The sequence below is a fragment of the Macaca fascicularis genome, chromosome 1 (assembly GCF_037993035.2).
Source record: "Macaca fascicularis isolate 582-1 chromosome 1, T2T-MFA8v1.1".
Lineage (NCBI taxonomy): Eukaryota > Metazoa > Chordata > Mammalia > Primates > Cercopithecidae > Macaca > Macaca fascicularis.
Genome location: NC_088375.1, coordinates 78,127,472 through 78,146,702, shown reverse-complemented (window position 1 = coordinate 78,146,702; position 19,231 = coordinate 78,127,472). Strand labels below are relative to the sequence as shown.

General features: G+C 36.5%; 1 protein-coding gene across 2 annotated transcripts in view; it reads left to right on the top strand.

Moving 5' to 3' along the window:
- Positions 1–19,231, top strand: part of RAB3GAP2 (RAB3 GTPase activating non-catalytic protein subunit 2) — a 123,803-nt gene that overhangs the window by 21,931 nt on the left and 82,641 nt on the right. For both annotated transcript variants that reach the window (XM_065542060.1, XM_065542059.1), the window contains exon 2: positions 18,088–18,152. In XM_065542060.1, the coding sequence (XP_065398132.1) occupies positions 18,088–18,152 (65 nt within the window). The remainder of the gene's footprint in view (positions 1–18,087; positions 18,153–19,231) is intronic.

Here is a 19,231-nt window from a genome sequence, read left to right as displayed (position 1 = left end):
CTTCCTTCATGGCTGGTGTTGACTGTCTGTGGCTTTTCCAGGCTCATGGTGCAAGCTGTCGGTGGATGTACTATTCTGGGGTCTGGAGAACGATGACCCTCTTCTCACAGCTCCACAGTACCCTAGTGGGGACTCTTTGTGGGGGCTCGCACCCCACATTTCCCTTCCACACTGCCCTAGCAGAGGTTCTCCATAGGGTTCTGCCCCTGCCACAAACTTCTGCTTGGACATCCGGGCATCTCCATACATCCTCAGAAATCTAGGCAGAGGTTCCTTAACTTCAGTTCTTGATTTCTATGCACCCACAGGCCCAACATCACGTGTAAGCCACCGAGACTTGGGGTTTGCACCATCTGAAGCAATGGCCTGAGCTATATGTTGGCCCCTTTTAGCCATGGCTGGGACACAGAGCATCAAGTCTCAAGACTGCACAAAACAGCAAGGCCCTGGACCCACAAAACCATTATTTCCTCCTAGGCCTCTGGGCCTGTGATGGGAGAGGCTACCATGAAGATCTCTGACATGCCCTGGTGACATTTTCCCCATTGTCTTGGTGATTAACATTTGGATCCTCATTACTTATGCAAATTTCTGTAGTCTGCTTGAATTTCTCCTCAGGAAATGGGTTTTTCTTTTCTATTGTATTGTCAGGCTACAAATTTTTCAAACTTTTATGCTCTGCTTCCCTTTTAAACATAAGTTCCCATTCCAAAATGTCTTTCTCAAGTTCAAAATTCCACTGACCTCTAGGGCAGGGGCAAAATGCTGCCATTCTTCTTGCTAAAGTATAACAAGAGTGACCTTTTCTCCAGTTCCCAAGAAGTTTGTCATCTTCTTCTGAGAACACCCCAGCTTGGACTTCATTGTCCATATCACTGTCACCATTTTGGTAAACGCCATTCAACAAGTCTCTAGGGAGTTCCAAACTTTCCCACATCTTCCTGTCTTCTGAGCCCCCCAAGTCTCTAGAAAGTTCCAAACTTTCATACATTTTCCTGTTTTCTTCTGAGCCCTCTAAACTGTTCTAACCATTGCCTGTTAACCAGTTCCAAAGTTGCTTCCACATTTTCAGGTATTCTTATGGCAGCACCCACTTCCAGTACCAATTTACTGTATTAGTTTGATCTCATGCTGCCATCAGGACATATCTGAGACTGGATAATTTATAAAGGAAAGAAGTTTTATTGACTCAGTTCAGCATGGCTGGGGAGACCTCAGGAAATTACAATCATGGCAGAAGGGGAAGCAAACATGCTTCTTCACATGGCATCAGGAAGGAGAATGAGTGAGAGCAAAGTGGGGGGAAGCCCCTTACAAAACCATCAGATCTCATGAGAACTCACTATGATGAGAACAGCATGGAGGTAACCCCCATGATTCAATTACCTCCCACTGGGTCTCTCCCATGGCATGTGGGGATTATGGGAACTACAATTCAAGATGAGATTTGGGTGGGGACACAAGCCATATCACTACTCTTCTTTCAAAAAAAGTCTTAGGGTTATTCTTATACATTTTTCTTCCCATTGAGCTTTAGAATTAATTTAAGTTCCAAAACAAAACAAAACCAAATTTATACTGGGATTTTAATGAGAATTGTTTTAAGTTTATATATTAATTTGGGAAGGATTGACATTTTCCCAAACTCTAGGTCTATTTCCCAAATCCCTACCCCTACCCCTAGCTTTATTGAGGTGTAATTGACAAATAAAAGTGGTACATATTTAAGATGTGCAACATGATGATTTGATATACATTATGAAATGATTGTTACAATCACCTTACATAGTTAATTTTTTTTTCTTTTGGTTGGGAGAACACTTAAGGTTTACTCCCTTATCTAATTTCAAGTACACAGTACAGTATTATCAGCCATATTTACCATGCTGTACATTAAGTCCTCATAACTTCATCTTGTAACTGAAAACTTTTACCCTTTGACTGACATCTTATTTCTACTCTCTGCTTCTATTAGTTTGACTTTTTTAGATTCCACTTGTAAGTGATATCATACAGTATTTGTCTAGATAGTTTTATTCATGTTTTTGCATCTTTTAGCAAAGTTTTTTGCTTCTCATATAAATCTTACACTTTAATATATGTCTAAGTGTCTAGTTACTTTATTAAATTTATGCTTATGACCTGGATCTCATAAAATTTTTATTTAAATTTTATTATTTTATTGGTTTTTGTTTACGTTTAGTTCTCTTTATCAATTCTAATTTTTGAAAGTTTCTAATTAATTTCTATTTTCATCTTTATTCATTTTTTTCATTTGTCTAAGATCTGTAGAAAAGTGATACTAAAATTTCCAAGTGGTTCTTTTAAAAATTTTTTCATTTAGTTACCTTTTTATTGCTGATTGCTGTTTTGCTGTATTGTGATTGGAGAGTATAGTCTGTATGTTTTCTGCTTCTTAAAATTTCAAAAGTTTGGGGGTACAGGTGATTTTTTTATTACATGGAGGAGTTCTTTAGTGGTGAATTCTGAGATTTTTAGTGCACCCATCACCTGAGCAGTGTACACTGTGCCCAACATGTAGTCTTTTATCCCTCATCTCCCTCCAAACCTCCCCTCCTCGAGTCCTCAAAGTTCATTATATCACTCTGTATGTCTTTTTGATGGACACTTAGGTTGGTTCCATATCTTTGTAGTTGTGAATTGTGCTGCTATAAACATGCGTATGCATATGTCTTTTTCATATGATGACTTCTTTTCCTTTGGGAGATACCCAGTAGTGGGACTGCCGGATCACATGGTGGATCTACTTTTAGTTCTTTGAGGACTCTTTTCAACTGTTTTCCATAGAGGTTGTACTAATTTACATTCCCACCAGCAGTGTAAGAGTGTCCCTTTTTCAATACATCCATGCCAACACCTATTGTTTTTTGACTTTTTAATTATGGTCATTCTTGCAGTAGTGAGGTGGTATTTCTTTGTGGTTTTAATTTGCATTTCCCTCATTATTAGTGATGTTGAGCAATTTTTATGTGTTTGTTGGCTGTTTGTATATCTTCTTTGGAGATATGTCTATTCATGTTCTTTGCCCACTTTTTAATGAGTTTTTTTTTTTTTTCTTGCTGATTTGTTTGAGTTCCTTGTAGATTCTGGATGCTAGTCCTTTGTCAGATGCATGGTTTTTGAATATTTTCTCCCACTCTGTGGGTTTTCTGTTTACTGTGCTGATTATTTCTTTTGCTGTACAGAAGCTTTTTAGTTTAAATAGGTCCCATTTATTTATTTTTGTTTTTGTTGCATTTGCTTTTGGGGTCTTAGGAATTCTTTGCCTAAGCCAATATCCAGAAGAGTTTTTCCAATGTTATCTTCCAGGATTTTTATGGTTTCAGGTTTTAGATTTAAGTCTTTGATCTATCTTGAGTTGATTTTTTATGAGATACGGGGATCCATTGTCATTCTGTTTTGCCAAAGATCAGTTGGCAGTAAATATTTGGCTTTACTTCTGGGTTCTCTATTCTGTTCCAGTGGTCTAAGTGCCTATTTTTATATCAGTACCATGCTGTTTTGGTAACTATAGCCCTGTAGTATAATTTGAAGTCCTGTAATGTGATACCTCCAGATTTGTTCTTTTTGCTTAGTCTTGCTTTGGCTATGCGGGCTCTTTTTTTGTTCCATATGAATTTTAGAATTTTTTTTCTAGTTTTGTGAAAAAATGATGATGGTATTTTGATGGAAATTGCATTGAATCTGTAGATTGCTTTGGGCAGTATGGTCATTTTCACAATATTGATTCTTCCCATCGATGAGCATGGGATGTGTTTCCATTTGTTTGTGTCATCTGTGATTTCTTTCAGCAGCGTTTTGTAGTTTTCCTTGTAGAGATCTTCTGCCTCGTTGGTTAAGTATATTCTTAGGTGTTTTATTTTTTTGCAGCTGTTGTAAAAGTGATTGAGTTGCTGATTTGGTTCTCATCTTGGTCACTGTTGGTGTATAGCAGTGCTACTGATTTGTGTAAATTGATTTGGTAACTGTAGACTTTACTGAATTCACTTATCAGATCTAGGGGCCTTTTGGATGAATCTTTAGGATTTTTTATACGATCATATCATCGGTGAACAGCAACACTTTTACTTCCTCTTTTCCAACTTGGATGGCCTTTATTTCTTTCTCTTGTCTGATGGGTCTGGTGAGGACTTCCAGTACTATGTTGAATAGAAGTGGTAAAAGTTTCCTTGTTCTAGTTCTCAGGGGAAATGCTTTCAACTTTTCCCATTCAGTATGATGTTGGCTATGGGTTTGTCATATATGGCTTTTATTACTTTAAGGTAGTGCCTTCTGTGCCTGTGTTTTCTGCTTTTTGGATGTTGTGTCAAAGTTCGCTTTCTGGGCAGTAACCTAATTAATTTTTGTAAATAGACTTTGGGCATAAGAAAAAACTATTTTCTCTAGGGGACAAAGGTATTTTCTGTATAGCTCTCTAGCTTTGATCTCCATAGCAGCCCCTCGTTGTATTGCTTTTTAACGTGTTATGCTGATAGAGAGTGTGAGTGGGCTTAAAACGACCAGTGACAGCATCATACCAGATTCAAAAGACTATCTCAAATAACAGATGGCACTGAAGATGATGTACTCTGGAAAACTGTTAGTTGACTCAAAAAGTAGATGGAAATGACCTCTGAGCTAGCCTGCGTGGGTCTGAATCCCGGTTCTGCCACTTGTCAGTTGTGTGACCTTGAGCGAGTTATGTAATCTCCATTTGCCTCAGAAACTTCGTCTTTGAAATGGAAGTAACAGTAGTACATACCTCAGAGGGAAAGCTGTTGTGCTTAGAGCAATGCTTTGCGTGTAGTAAATACATGTGTTTATTATTATGTCTTTTTTTTCTTTTTTCTTTTTTTTTTTTTGAGAGGGAGTCTTGCTCTGTCGCCCAGCCTGGAGTGCAGTGGCACGATCTCGGCTCATTGCAAGCTCCGCCTCCCAGGTTCACGCCATTCTCCTGCCTCCACCTCCTGAGTAGCTGGGATACCGGCGCGCACAACCACGCCCAGCTAATTTTTTGTATTTTTAGTGGAGACGGAGTTTCACCGTGTTAGCCAGGATGGCCTCGATCTTATGACCTCGTGATCCGCCCGCCTCGGCCTCCCAAAGTGCTGGAATTAAAGGAGTGAGCCACCACGCCCGGCCTATTACGTCTTTTTTTTTTTTTTTTTTTCCTTAAAGGCTGATGTTGAAGGTGCATGTGGAAGGGTTTTGTTTCCTGAAAAATGAAAATGAATAAAAGCAAGAGTTCTAAGTCAGTGTATTTTCTGTCATTGGGATTTTGAACAGTTTTATCTGTAAATTAATGTTATATGTGACATAATTAAATGTCACATGTAGGCATTTGATTATGTCATCTAAGTGCCTGCATTTACAATGTGTAGTATTCAGATTGCCCAAAAACTTTGTATTTTTGGATCTTCTGTTTGGAAAAATAGATGATTACCTTATATTTGAAGTCAGTTTTTCTTTACTCATTTAAAAAATAATGGTTGGTAAAGTTATTTAGCAAGCTTGGAAACAGTTTATAAAGTCAAAAAATCAGTATACAGTTTCATGTTACAAGGAAGTGTTTATAACTGCAAAAATGTTGAAAACAATACCTGATAGTAGAAGGTTGATTAAATTATGCTACATTGACACAGTGGTATAATATGGAGCTGTGAAAGAATAATGGCTTATTATCTATATTAATTGCATGGAATACCTTCATTTCAGAGTATGTGGCTACTTTTTTCCCTAGTTTCCTGTTTTTTTGGTAATATCAGCCTTCTGTTGCATTTGTCTGTTGATGTCTCTATATTCTGCACTGAATTATAAACCACTTTAGGCCAGGGAATGGTAATGTATTTGTTATATCCCCAGCATTGGTACACAAATGCTTTGTAGTAGGAACTTAATAATGAACAAATGTCTACTGTGTGTTGGATTGTGTCTGAGTTGGATGTTTGTCCTTGTTTTAGGAATGCTAACTATGAAATAAAACAATGATAAATATGTTATCTACATTTTTTTCTTTACTATGGAACCAAAATATTCCATGTTATCATGTGATATTGTTAAAATTAGTATCAGACGTTCCTGTGTGTACTTTGAAGAAAAACAGTAACAGCAAAATTAGGCTGGTTTAGGAAGGATTTAATTTAAATATAAGGAGATTTTTCAGGGACCGTAGTTGAATAGTAGAGTCGGTTAAGGAAGAAAATATAGAATTGGTTTCTCTAGGACATGCAGAAGTTAGCTTTAGTTAGCAATTTTTACACACCTTTACCTACATTTCATAATGTTGTACACTTCTTCGCCTTTTTAGACATGCTTATCTTTTTCTGTTGCTTTGGATATTAAAAAAAATATATAAATATGAAGTTGTTAAAAAAACAAAATTGTAATAGACATGTACATTTTTAATGTATGTAATTTAACCCTTTAGTAAGTGACTGACTAATATGAAATTTATTTTCAAATTAGTATTTCTTGCTAACACGAAATTTCATGCTAATATGAAATTTATTTTCCTATTTTCCATTTCCCTAGAAATGGAAAAAATTAATAATTCTGATGTATAGGAATATAAGAGGCAGATTCTCTGTTCTTTAGACTTTTCTTTTTTCTTTTAGCTTTGTACTGCTGGGTGATGCTTTTCTTGCCTTGGCCAAGTAGAGCCAAGTAAAATTCGTTGGATCCCCTGAATTATTTACAAGTCACAGGTTGTAGAGGTTCTTACTTTTTATAGAAGCAAGTACATTATCTCTGTTTTTTCTCATCTCAGAAGAACGGAAATGAATTTACTTCTGTGCTAAGATCTTTTATTAGACCACGGAAACTAAATTAAATTTTCCTTTTCCTAACATTTAATGGTTTCAGTTTCTCATTTAGTATTTGAACTTGACATACTCATATTGGAAAAAGCAAATATTGTCAAATTAATTGCCCACTTCTAGAATTCAATTTCCTTTCTAGCTTCAGGTTCTTGTTAAATGAAAAAAACATACACTCAGTTTATGAGGACAGACTGTTCAGAAGCAAATTAGGATAATGTATTTTGGGAATTAAATAGAGCTGTGGAAAGCAGAAGTTGAATTTCTTATTTAAACTTCTGTTGTTAGAATAATTCATTGATTGGAAATACCCCTAAATAAGACATCTGTAATTTTTTTGATGATTAATTAAAATGTTTTCTGTATGAAGGTTTCATTTATCAAATGAGAGACATAACAGGTTTTTCATACTAGTATAATCTAATCTCTTCAAGGAAAAAAATTCTCTTCAGAAGGGAATTGTGGTTACATTTTACATTTTGAAGTCATTGGTTTTATTTATGCAGTCAAAACATTTAACTTGGTGAGGGTAAGAACAGGAGTTTATGGTTATGTTACCGATTATTCTAGACATTAATAGTTCAAATAGTCCTGTTCAGTGATAGGTATAAAAAAAAAAAGTTAAAGATTGAAAAGTCAGGTTGCTAATCAATGAGGATGCAGTTGCTTTTTTGTTACTATTATTTATAACTTTATCTCGCTCCTCTTTATTTCTCTTCATATCATGTAAGTTGGTTGGAGATCAGCTTATTAATCTTATTTAGAGAGAGGGTATGATTCAAGATGTGGTATAAACCAGAGTGAAAGAAAATTTCAGCAACTGAGGTGGACAAACAAAATATTTTAAGATGACAAATTTCTTGAAAGACCTAAATGAAATCTTTAATGCAATCTTTGATTTTCTGTGAATTTTAAGGAAAAAAAAAATGGATAAGAATGTAAACAGAATAAATTTTAAAGGAAGTTCACCCCTTAAGAAAGGATTGAGGGAAAAAAAGATTAAAGATTTAAAACAGGCCGGGCGCGGTGGCTCAAGCCTGTAATCCCAGCACTTTGGGAGGCCGAGACGGGCGGATCACAAGGTCAGGAGATCGAGACCATCCTGGCTAACACGGTGAAACCCCGTCTCTACTAAAAAATACAAAAAAAAAACTAGCCGGGAGTGGTGGCGGGCACCTGTAGTCCTAGCTACTCGGGAGGCTGAGGCAGGAGAATGGCGTAAACCCGGGAGGCGGAGCTTGCAGTGAGCCAAGATCCGACCACTGCACTCCAGCCTGGGTGACAGTGCAAGACTCCGTCTCGAAAAAAAAAAAAAAAAGATTTAAAACAAAGTAGAAATATCTTATATTCCCAGAAATGCTATTTTATCAGTAGATTGTACAACAAATGAGCTGAGAAAGCTCAGTTAAAAACATGAATCTGAAATATTTTTCTTATTGCTGGAATGCTGTCCTGATATAATACAATTGTAACATGGCCACTTTAGGAGCAACATCTCCTAAATGTCTCCTATGGATGTGAATTGTAGCATGAAAGTAACAAGACCTGAGAAGCATTCTCATCGTCTATTTTTAGATTTCTCCAGAAAGCAATATTTGCTATTCTTGAACTGTTTTTAATGTAACCCGTTTTATTCACTGTTGGCAAAAAGAATATTTGCATAGTAGACTACATTCCCAAGAATGATGTGGTGTTCTTTTTTTTTAATCTTCAAAATGGTATGGTGTTTATCTGGGAACCCGATGGCTTTTGTAATTATTTCTTCTAGCCCTACCATGAAATCAGGTTGTTGAAAGTCCCATGTAATTGAGCAAATTGGTTTTCCATTACTGATGTAGGATGTTTTGTTAGTAATGATACACATTTTGTTCTGAAATGTTGAAAAATACATTATGTGTGCACATGTGTGTGTGTGTGTGAAATATAAAAATCATTTAATGCATAGCAAGCCATCTACTCTGAACTAGATTTTTAGAAGATCTTCAGATTTAATCAAATTCTGCCTCTTAGACGTGAATTCAAACAAAATACTATACTATTCCTATTATTTCATGATCAAAACTAAAGCTAAGAAATGGTACTTTTTAATTATTTTTTCTCACTAATTAAAATGGAATGCAATAGAAGAAATTTATTAATATTACAATGTTACATACAAAAGTTATTTGAAGGCCAGATGCAGTGGCTCATGTCTGTAATCCCAGCACTTTGGGAGGCAGAGACGGGCAGCTCGCTTGAGCCTACAAGTTCAAGACCAACCTGGGCAACATGGTGAAACCCTGTCTCTGCAAAAAATACAAAAATTTGCTGGACATGGTGGCGCATGCCTGTAGTCCCAGCTACTTGGGAGGCTGAGGTAAGAGGATTGCTTGCGCCTGGGAGATTGAGCCTGCAGTGGGCCAGGATCACATCATTGCACTCCACCCTGGGTAATAGAGCTAGACCTTGTCCCTCCCCCAAGCCCCACAAAAAAAAGTTGTTTGAAAAAGATGATTTGGATCCTAAATATAAAATCTTTATATGTAAAGTTTATAAAACATAATCTTTTGTATTTCTTGTATTTCTTTTGAAATGCAAAAGATTTAGAAATAACCGCTGATTTGTTCGTTATATTATAAAATATTAATTTAAATACAGCTGCTTTTATGGGGGTATATGGGAAAGTATTTGAGTAAGAATGTCATTTTCAATTACTATTCATTTAGCAAATATTTATTAAGTACTTATGGTACTTTTATGTATGTGTATGTGCGTGCACATACACAGGATACACGTTCTCTGCCCTCTAAAAGCCTAATAGTTGTGTAGACAGGGTGTACATTTATGTTAAATCAGATAAGTACCTCTTAACTAACAATGCAGCAAATGACTCAAAACAGTATATAATTAAGTTCTGAATAAGAAACACAGTCAAATGCTGTCGTTTCACAAGAGGGAAAGATCATTGGCGGATACAAGAAAACTTCATAAAGGATTAACCTTAGTTTGGAGAAGTTGGATTTGGAGAGGTAGAGTCACATGGGGAGCATTTAGTTAATGGGTGTAGGATAGGCAAAGGCAAAGAGTAAGAGAGAATGTTGTATTTGGATAGTGGTAATTATAACAGCTATTAAGGGTGTCTATGTGCCAAGCACTGTAAGGTGCAGTTTTTAACTCCATTTTTGCTAAAGTGGAAGCCAACGCAGTAAGAAATTAAATTGCCCAAGGCCATGTAACTCTCTAGAAGGTAAAACTGGGCAACCAATCCAGTGCAACCTGACAACTCAATTAAACCTGAGATTTAATTGGTGTTCTAGACTTGAGCTGTCTGATATTGTAGCCACTAGCTACGTGTAGTTTTGAGCACTTGGAATGTGACTAGGAAAAACTGAGATGTGCTCTACATGTAAAACACACATCACCAGCCTGGGCAAAATGGCAAGACTTCATCGCTACAAAAAAAAAAAGAAAAAAAAACAATAGCCAGGCTTGGTGACACACACCTGTAGTCCTAGCTACTTGGGAGGCCAGGATGGGAGGATCAGTTGAACCTAGGAGATCGAGGCTGCAGTGAGCTGTAATTGTACCACTGCACTCCAGTCTGGGTGACAGACCCCTTTTCAAAACTAAACTAAACTAAAAAAACACTCATCAGATTTTGAAGAGTGTATATGAAAAATGAATGTAAAATATCTCACCAATAATTTTATATTGATTATGCATTGAAACAATATTCTGGTTGTATTATGATCAACTATATTATTAAGGTTAATTTCACCTTTTTTTTTTTTACTTTTTAATATGGCTATTAGTTAATTTAAAATTACATAGGTAGCTTGTGATATATTTCTATTAGACAGCGCTGTTCAAGATTGCATACCAGTGAATGAACAGTCCAACTGGAGTGAAAGAATAGAAGAGTGATGACAGGCAAAGGAAAACAATATTTAGGATTAAATTAGACCAGCACTTAGGTTTATCCTTGAGGTGATCCATGTATCACCATCTGCCTCAAATTTTCAGGGTGGGGAAAGTTGTTAAAATAGAGATTTCTGGATCCATTGCAGACCTTCTGAAACAGAATCTCTGAGAGTAGGGCCATCTCTAAAACTTTAGTCACCCCCTAAGTCATTATTTTAATTTCTTCATTGTAAAGGTTTTAAGGCCTACCTATCAAGAGGGATCTGCGAGAGAGACTATAATGCTGGTTTTATGAAGACAATTAATGTGAATGCTATTTTCTTAATTTTCTGACCAATTTTGTTGGATTGGACTACAGTAAAATGAAAGACATAGGCAGTTGATAATAGTGTCGTTTAAAGAATTGCTTTTTGGATACTGGGTGGTTGCTACTTATTTAATAAATAGGGAAAGTAACAATTGAAAAATTGTTGCCATATAATTTGTAGTCTAGCCTTTCACAGAAATGAGGGCCACATAGCTCTGGCTATGGGATTTGGTGATTGGTGGAATGTTTAGAATCTTTACACTGGATCTAGACTGTCCTAAAGAAGCTGGCTGTCCTGGTGTCCTTAATTCCATGGTACATTTTGTTAAACTGATTTGCCTTTTTAAGTTATACCAGAGCTTAGGGTTTTCAAATTACTCTGTCCTACAAAAGATATTGATCTATTTATTCTTCTAAGAGACAATCATGGTGAGCCATTTTTAGCCTTTTTTGGAAGTAATTGATAATAAGGCAAATCAGTCTTATTTCTTCATGATGACATAGAGTTTATGAACCTCAAGGCCTTACAGTAATATTCCATATTAACCTAAAACAGTGCATAGTTCTCAAATTTATGTTGACCATTGCTTTGGCTACCTACATTCTTGACCAATGATCAATTAAAGAATACTAATGATATTGATTAAAGAATACCATCCTCCTTAGAAAGGTTACCAGAAGGAAGTACTGTGCCTGAACAGAATTTTTTCCATGAATGGCAATTTTATTAGACATTCATCAGCTATTTTCTCAATATATACCTTTTTTTTTCTCTAAAGAATGTGCTTGACCTGCTTGCATAACCTGAAGGCATAAGAAATAACTTTGGTAAAGTGCTGGGATTATAACACTTTTTAATAGCTGAAAATAGCTGTCAACTAGCTCCTTGCAAAACAGTCTCAAATGATTTTCAGTAGGACATAGGAGGCTACAAAAATTAAATCACTGTCACTGAGTAGAAATAGCCACAAGGGGCCGAGCACGGTGGCTCATGCCTGTAATCCTAGCACTTTGGGAGGCCAAGGCAGGCGGATTACAAGGTCAGGAGATCGAGACCATCCTGGCCAACATGGTGAAACCCCCGTCTCTACCACAAATACAAAAATTGCTGGGTGTGGTGGCACATGTCTGTAATCCCCGCTATTTGGGAGGCTGAGGCAGGAGAATCGCTTGAACCAGGGAGTTGGAGGTTGCAATGAACCGAGATGGCACCACTGCACTCCAGCCTGGTGATATAGTGAGACTCCGCCTCAAAATAGATAAATAAATAAATAAAAAATAAAAAGAAATAGCCACAAGGGTATTGCCTCACTGGCAAAACGTTTCCCATTTTTTAAGTTGACTATAATTTGGAATGCATTCTCTCATAGTATTATAAATAGACTTAGTCTTCTAGAGCAACCTACCAAAAATATCTTTTAACTTACCTGAATAATAGTGCTGTTTCACCTTCCTTTACCTTGACTTGGTTGGGAAAAATGCATTCCTATGATAATAGAAGATGCCCAATTAAATTCTCCTTCCTTTTTGTTGAAAGAAGCTTTCCAGTCAGGGGCATTGAGAATGGGTAAACCTTCATAAACCTAAATATCTTGTATAAAGTATTTCTCAAGGTCTTTCTTTTCTTGGAGGTTCTGAATTGTGGCATAGGGAGATATTGGATCTCTGCAGGGGTAGGAAATCCAAATTACTGCTGTCTTCTATTTGCTTATATGAGTCATTTGTGAATTGAGTCAGGTGCTTTTTATACCAATATGGAGGAGAAATAACACGCTTTTTATAGTTTTATTTTATACACATTCAGCAGAGGTTATGTGCACAAACTAAGCTCCTTGAAGGTTTGTTTGCTTTTATATTTCCAGCATTTAGCATGGTGCCCAAAACATAAAAGATGTTGGGTTTGTTGAATGCATGAGTGATTGCAGCCTTCCTGAAGAGTCTAAATTCTGTGTGGTCTTTTCAAGATTGTGGTAATTTGATATATACATTATTTTTGTAGCAATTTAAAAATTGAATCATGAACTTTATAGTAATAAGCTCTTTTAGATACTTTGCTTTCTCATATGAGACAATACATATTCTGAAACTTTAAATGGGATAGCCTTGTTGGCTGCCTTAAACCCACAAGAAGACAATTGTTTTTGGTACAGGGGAAAAATTAGCAAAATAAAGATTTGGCTTAATTGAATTTAATTGCCAAAAGACAAACTGTAATTTTCCAAGTTTAAAAAAAAATCTCTAAATCGCAATATCAAGGGAATGTGTCTATTTTAAAATAAGAACCTTCTTACTTTTGGCCTTAACTATAAACACCACTTTTCCCTAATCTTACCCTTCATGAGCCATAGTAGGAGTACATATAGTCTAATACTTACAAGCATGGGTTTTAGAACTCAGATAGACCTGAACTCAAGCTTTACTCTGCCACTTACTCCTGTGTGATTTTGGTCAAACTACTTAAACTCTCCAAGAAATCTGTTTTCCCCTTGTAAAATGGGGACAGTAAAGGATCCTGTGAAGTTTAAGTGAACTAACAATGTCTATAAAGCATTTAGATATACAGAAATGTTTAATACATGTTAGTTGTCATATACATTGCATCTTTCTGCCTCTTTCATTCATGCTGACTTTTCCTCCCAGCCTTTCTAGCTACTTTTTAAGGACTTACTCTCTCATCCAAGTTCCCATAGTGGTCCATTACTGTAGTCACCATATATTATGATTCCATGTTTGTCTGCCTTCTGCAATAGATCATGAATTCTTCAAGGGCAAGGAGTACGCTTGTATTTTTCTCAGCTCCTACTACAGGATTTGCCACATGGTGTTTAATAGAGTATTTGTTAAATTGCTAATTGACTTGTATACGGAACTCTTCTATAAATTGTGCAATGTTAATCAAATGATAGTGCTATTTTAGGACTTAATATATGCCTATTAGGAAGTAATTATTTGGCATTTAAGTACAGAAGATTAGACTGTTACTACAAAGCTAATTGAACGATGACTCTAAGTAGTAGACTATAACAAATTCTTTAATCATCTGTATGTAATTGATTCCAGCAACCTTTAAAACCTTGTATATAAGTGAATCTATTTGCTTCCTTCCTACTGTAAGCCATCAGAATCAGTCCCATCTTTTTTTTTTTTTTTTTTTGAGTGGAAAGTTTTTTTCTATTCTTTTTTATTTTTTTATTTTTTTTATTTTTAAATTTATTTATTATTATTATACTTTAAGTTGTAGGGTACATGTGCATAACGTGCAGGTTTGTTACATATGTATACTTGTGCCATGTTGGTGTGCTGCACCCATCAACTCGTCATTTACATCAGGTATAACTCCCAATGCAATCCCTCCCCCCGGCCCCCTCCCCATGATAGGCCCCGGTGTGTGATGTTCCCCTTCCTGAGTCCAAGTGATCTCATTGTTCAGTTCCCACCTATGAGTGAGAACATGCGGTGTTTGGTTTTCTGTTCTTGTGATAGTTTGCTAAGAATGATGGTTTCCAGCTGCATCCATGTCCCTACAAAGGACACAAACTCATCCTTTTTGATGGCTGCATAGTATTCCATGGTGTATATGTGCCACATTTTCTTAATCCAATCTGTCACTGATGGACATTTGGGTTGATTCCAAGTCTTTGCTATTGTGAATAGTGCTGCAATAAACATACGTGTGCATGTGTCTTTATCGCAGCATAATTTATAATCCTTTGGGTATATACCCAGTAATGGGATGGCTGGGTCATATGGTACATCTAGTTCTAGATCCTTGAGGAATCGCCATACTGTTTTCCATAATGGTTGAACTAGTTTACAATCCCACCAACAGTGTAAAAGTGTTCCTATTTCTCCACATCCTCTCCAGCACCTGTTGTTTCCTGACTTTTTAATGATCGCCATTCTAGCTGGTGTGAGATGGTATCTCATTGTGGTTTTGATTTGCATTTCTCTTTTAAACCCAGAATTTCATATCCAGCCAAACTAAGTTTCATAAGTGAAGGAGAAATAAAATCCTTTACAGATAAGCAAATGCTTAGAGATTTTGTCACCACTAGGCCTGCCTTACAAGAGACCCTGAAGGAAGCACTAAACATGGAAAGGAACAACCGGTACCAGCCATTGCAAAAACATGCCAAAATGTAAAGACCATCGAGGCTAGGAAGAAACTGCATCAACTAACGAGCAAAATAACCAGTTAATATCATAATGGCAGGATCAAGTTCACACATAACAATCTTAACCTTAAATGTAAATGGACTAAATGCTCCAATTAAAAGACACAGACTGGCAAACTGGATCAAGAGTCAAGACCCATCAGTCTGCTGTATTCAGGAGACCCATCTCACACGCAGAGACATACATAGGCTCAAAATAAAGGGATGGAGGAAGATTTACCAAGCAAATGGAGAACAAAAAAAAGCGGGGGTTGCAATACTAGTCTCTGATAAAACAGACTTTAAACCATCAAAGATCAAAAGAGACAAAGAAGGCCATTACATAATGGTAAAGGGATCAATTCAACAGGAAGAGCTAACTATCCTAAATATATATGCACCCAATACAGGAGCACCCAGATTCATAAAGCAAGTCCTTAGAGACTTACAAAGAGACTTAGACTCCCATACAATAATAATGGGAGACTTCAACACTCCACTGTCAACATTAGACAGATCAACGAGACAGAAAGTTAACAAGGATATCCAGGAATTGAACTCATCTCTGCAGCAAGCAGACCTAATAGACATCTATAGAACTCTCCACCCCAAATCAACAGAATATACATTCTTCTCAGCACCACATCGTACTTACTCCAAAATCGACCACGTAATTGGAAGTAAAGCACTCCTCAGCAAATGTACAAGAACAGAAATGATAACAAACTGACTCTCAGACCACACTGCAATCAAGCTAGAACTCAGGACTAAGAAACTCAATCAAAACCGCTCAACTACATGGAAACTGAACAACCTGCTCCTGAATGACTACTGGGTACATAACGAAATGAAGGCAGAAATAAAGATGTTCTTTGAAACCAATGAGAACAAAGATACAACATACCAGAATCTCTGGGACACATTTAAAGCAGTGTGTAGAGGGAAATTTATAGCACTAAATGCCCACAAGAGAAAGCAGGAAAGATCTAAAATTGACACTCTAACATCGCAATTAAAAGAACTAGAGAAGCAAGAGCAAACACATTCGAAAGCTAGCAGAAGGCAAGAAATAACTAAGATCAGAGCAGAACTGAAGGAGATAGAGACACAAAAAACTCTCCAAAAAATCAATGAATCCAGGAGTTGGTTTTTTGAAAAGATCAACAAAATTGACAGACCACTACTAGCAAGACTAATAAAGAAGAAAAGAGAGAAGAATCAAATCGACGCAATTAAAAATGATAAAGGGGATATCACCACCGACCCCACAGAAATACAAACTACCATCAGAGAATACTATAAACACCTCTACGCAAATAAACTGGAAAATCTAGAAGAAATGGATAATTTCCTGGACACTTACACTCTTCCAGGACTAAACCAGGAAGAAGTTGAATCCCTGAATAGACCAATAGCAGGCTCTGAAATTGAGGCAATAATTAATAGCCTACCAACCAGTCCCATCTTTTAAATTGATTTCCTCCCAGAATTTTAAAGCTGATTACTTAAATATAATATTTGATTTAGGTAAACCTTGACCAGCATTGAGAACGTGGTATGTGTCAGGTACTGAGGGCTTTAGTATGCTATCTGGTGTAAGTCCTTACAACAACCCTACTAGATATAGGTACTCTTGTCTTCCATGCCTTTATGATTAGAAACTAAAGTTTAGATGGGTAATTTGCACTATGTCACAGAGATAGTAAGTGCTAGATCCAGGATTTGAACAAGCGTTCAATACTTTATATGTATTACCTCAAGGCCAGGCATGGTGGTCCACGCCTGTAATCCTAGCACTTTGGGAGACCAAGGTGGGCAGATCACTTGAGGTCAGGAGTTCGAGACCAGCCTGGCCAACACGGTGAAACCCTTTCTCTACAAAAAATACAAAAATTAGCCGAGTGTGGTGGCATGCACCTATAGTCCCAGCTACTTCAGAGGCTAAGGCAGGAGAATGGCTTGAACGCAGGAGGTGGAGGTTACAGTGAGCCAAGATCGTGCCACTGCACTCCAGCCTGGGCGACAGAGTGAGACTCCATCTCAAAAAAAACCACAAAAAAACAAACTTTGTATTTATTGCCTCAAATTAAATTTTTAAAGATGATAAAGTTCAAATAAAACTTAGGCAGTGTGATTCTGGGGCCTAAAGTTTTATTTGTACTTTATTAATGCATATAAAGTATCTCATGCTTGTCTCAGAGTAGTTGTTCAAAAATGATAGTTTTTTCTCTTCTGATAAATTAAAAGATGATTATGTAAAAACCAGTCACCTGGGCCTTGTAAGGGAACATAACTGTCCAAACCTATCTGGGCTTTTACGTTCCTTGTTGCATCGTTGTTGACCATCTTATTTTCCTCTGAGAGGATGTTCCAACATATAAGAAATCAAGAATATCAGAAAAGGGTGCAGAATAGTAGGTTTGTCTTGTTTCAAAATTCAGTTTTCTTTTTCACTAAAGATTTGTCTTATCAAAAAGCAAGTTACTTTTTTAAGGCATCTGTGTGAAATTTTAGGTGTGGTTTTTTTTCATCACTGTGTATATTTGTCTAATATCTTGAGTAATAAACATTTGTCATTTTTAGATTTTTAAAAAGTCATCTTTGCAGTTTGATTTGAATGTGGATTAACTTGATGTCCAATATCTTAAGATCCAGATAACTCACACACAATTTTAATAATAACTTGCACACAATTTGACTAATATATAAATTTAGAAATTCAGTAGGTCAAATATTTTCTGATTGTTACTATTACATATAGCAAAATCCTGGTATAACACAGTTTACCATTATTTTCTTTCTGAACATCAGCATTATACAGAGGTTGGTTCTATGATGTTTAGAAAAAATGCTTTAAAGATACTTAAAGCCCTATATTTCATGCAGGCATTGTTCATCTTTTTAAAAACAGGTAAATCAACAGACTGGGAAGATGATGGTTGGGGAGCATGGGAAGAAACCGAACCCCAAGAACCTGTAAGTCTTTATAAATGTATGCATGTTTTTTGATAGTGGCATTTTCCTTTTGTAATGATGGTGACGTATTTCAGTGTCAGGTTGACATTTTAAAATCTATGTCAAGAACATTTTTGTGCTTACCTAATAGTACTTAACTAGATACTTCTTCTTAAGGAACTTAATGACATTGTAGCTAAAGCAGGTGTCTTCGTTCATTTTGTGTTGCTATAACAAAATACCTGAGACTGGGTAGTTCATAATGAACAGAAATTGGCTCACAGTTCTGGACGTTGGGAAGTCCAGGATCAGCAGCCAGTATCTGGCAAGAGCCTTCTTGCTGCATCATAATATGGTGAAGGTGATAGGACCAGAGGGTGGTGGGGAGGGTGGGAGGGAAGAAAACATGGGCCAAACTCCTCTTTTTATAACCAGTTCGCTCCCAGAATAATGAACCTGCTCCCTTATTAATGGCCTTAATCTATTCACTCTGCTCTCATGACCTAATTACCTCTCATTAGGCCCCACTTCCCAACACTGTTGCATTGGGGATTAAACTTTCAACACATGCTTTTTGGGGGCACATTCAAACCATAGCAGTGGGCTAAATAGAGAATAATTGTTTTAGGATTCTTTATCTTTCATAAATTATTCTTTTACATTCTTTTACTATTCACTCAAATATTTGCTGTACCTACCATATTCTAGGCATTTTTGTAGGTGCCGGGAGTATAGCAAGGAACAAGGTAGACAAAGTTCCTATATATGTTAGTATATTTTCAAATATGAGTAATAATAAAAAAAAAATCTAACTTTAATTGGCTTAAATATGAAGAAAACTTATTTGCTTACATAGAAGGAAGTCCAAAGATAGAATGGACTCCTGGGTTGGCTGATCAGGCAATTCAAATATGTCAAGTTCTTTCCTTCTGTCTACTTTGTATATGCAGTGTTGGCTTCATCCTAATGCCTGTTTCACTCACAGATGTAGTGTGGACATGTTTCTTCATTAATGGTTAGAGGGAGAAGAGGACTCAGGCTTTTCATGACTCTTTCAGGAATTAGGGAACTACTTTCTTAGATGTCTGTAGCAAACTTTT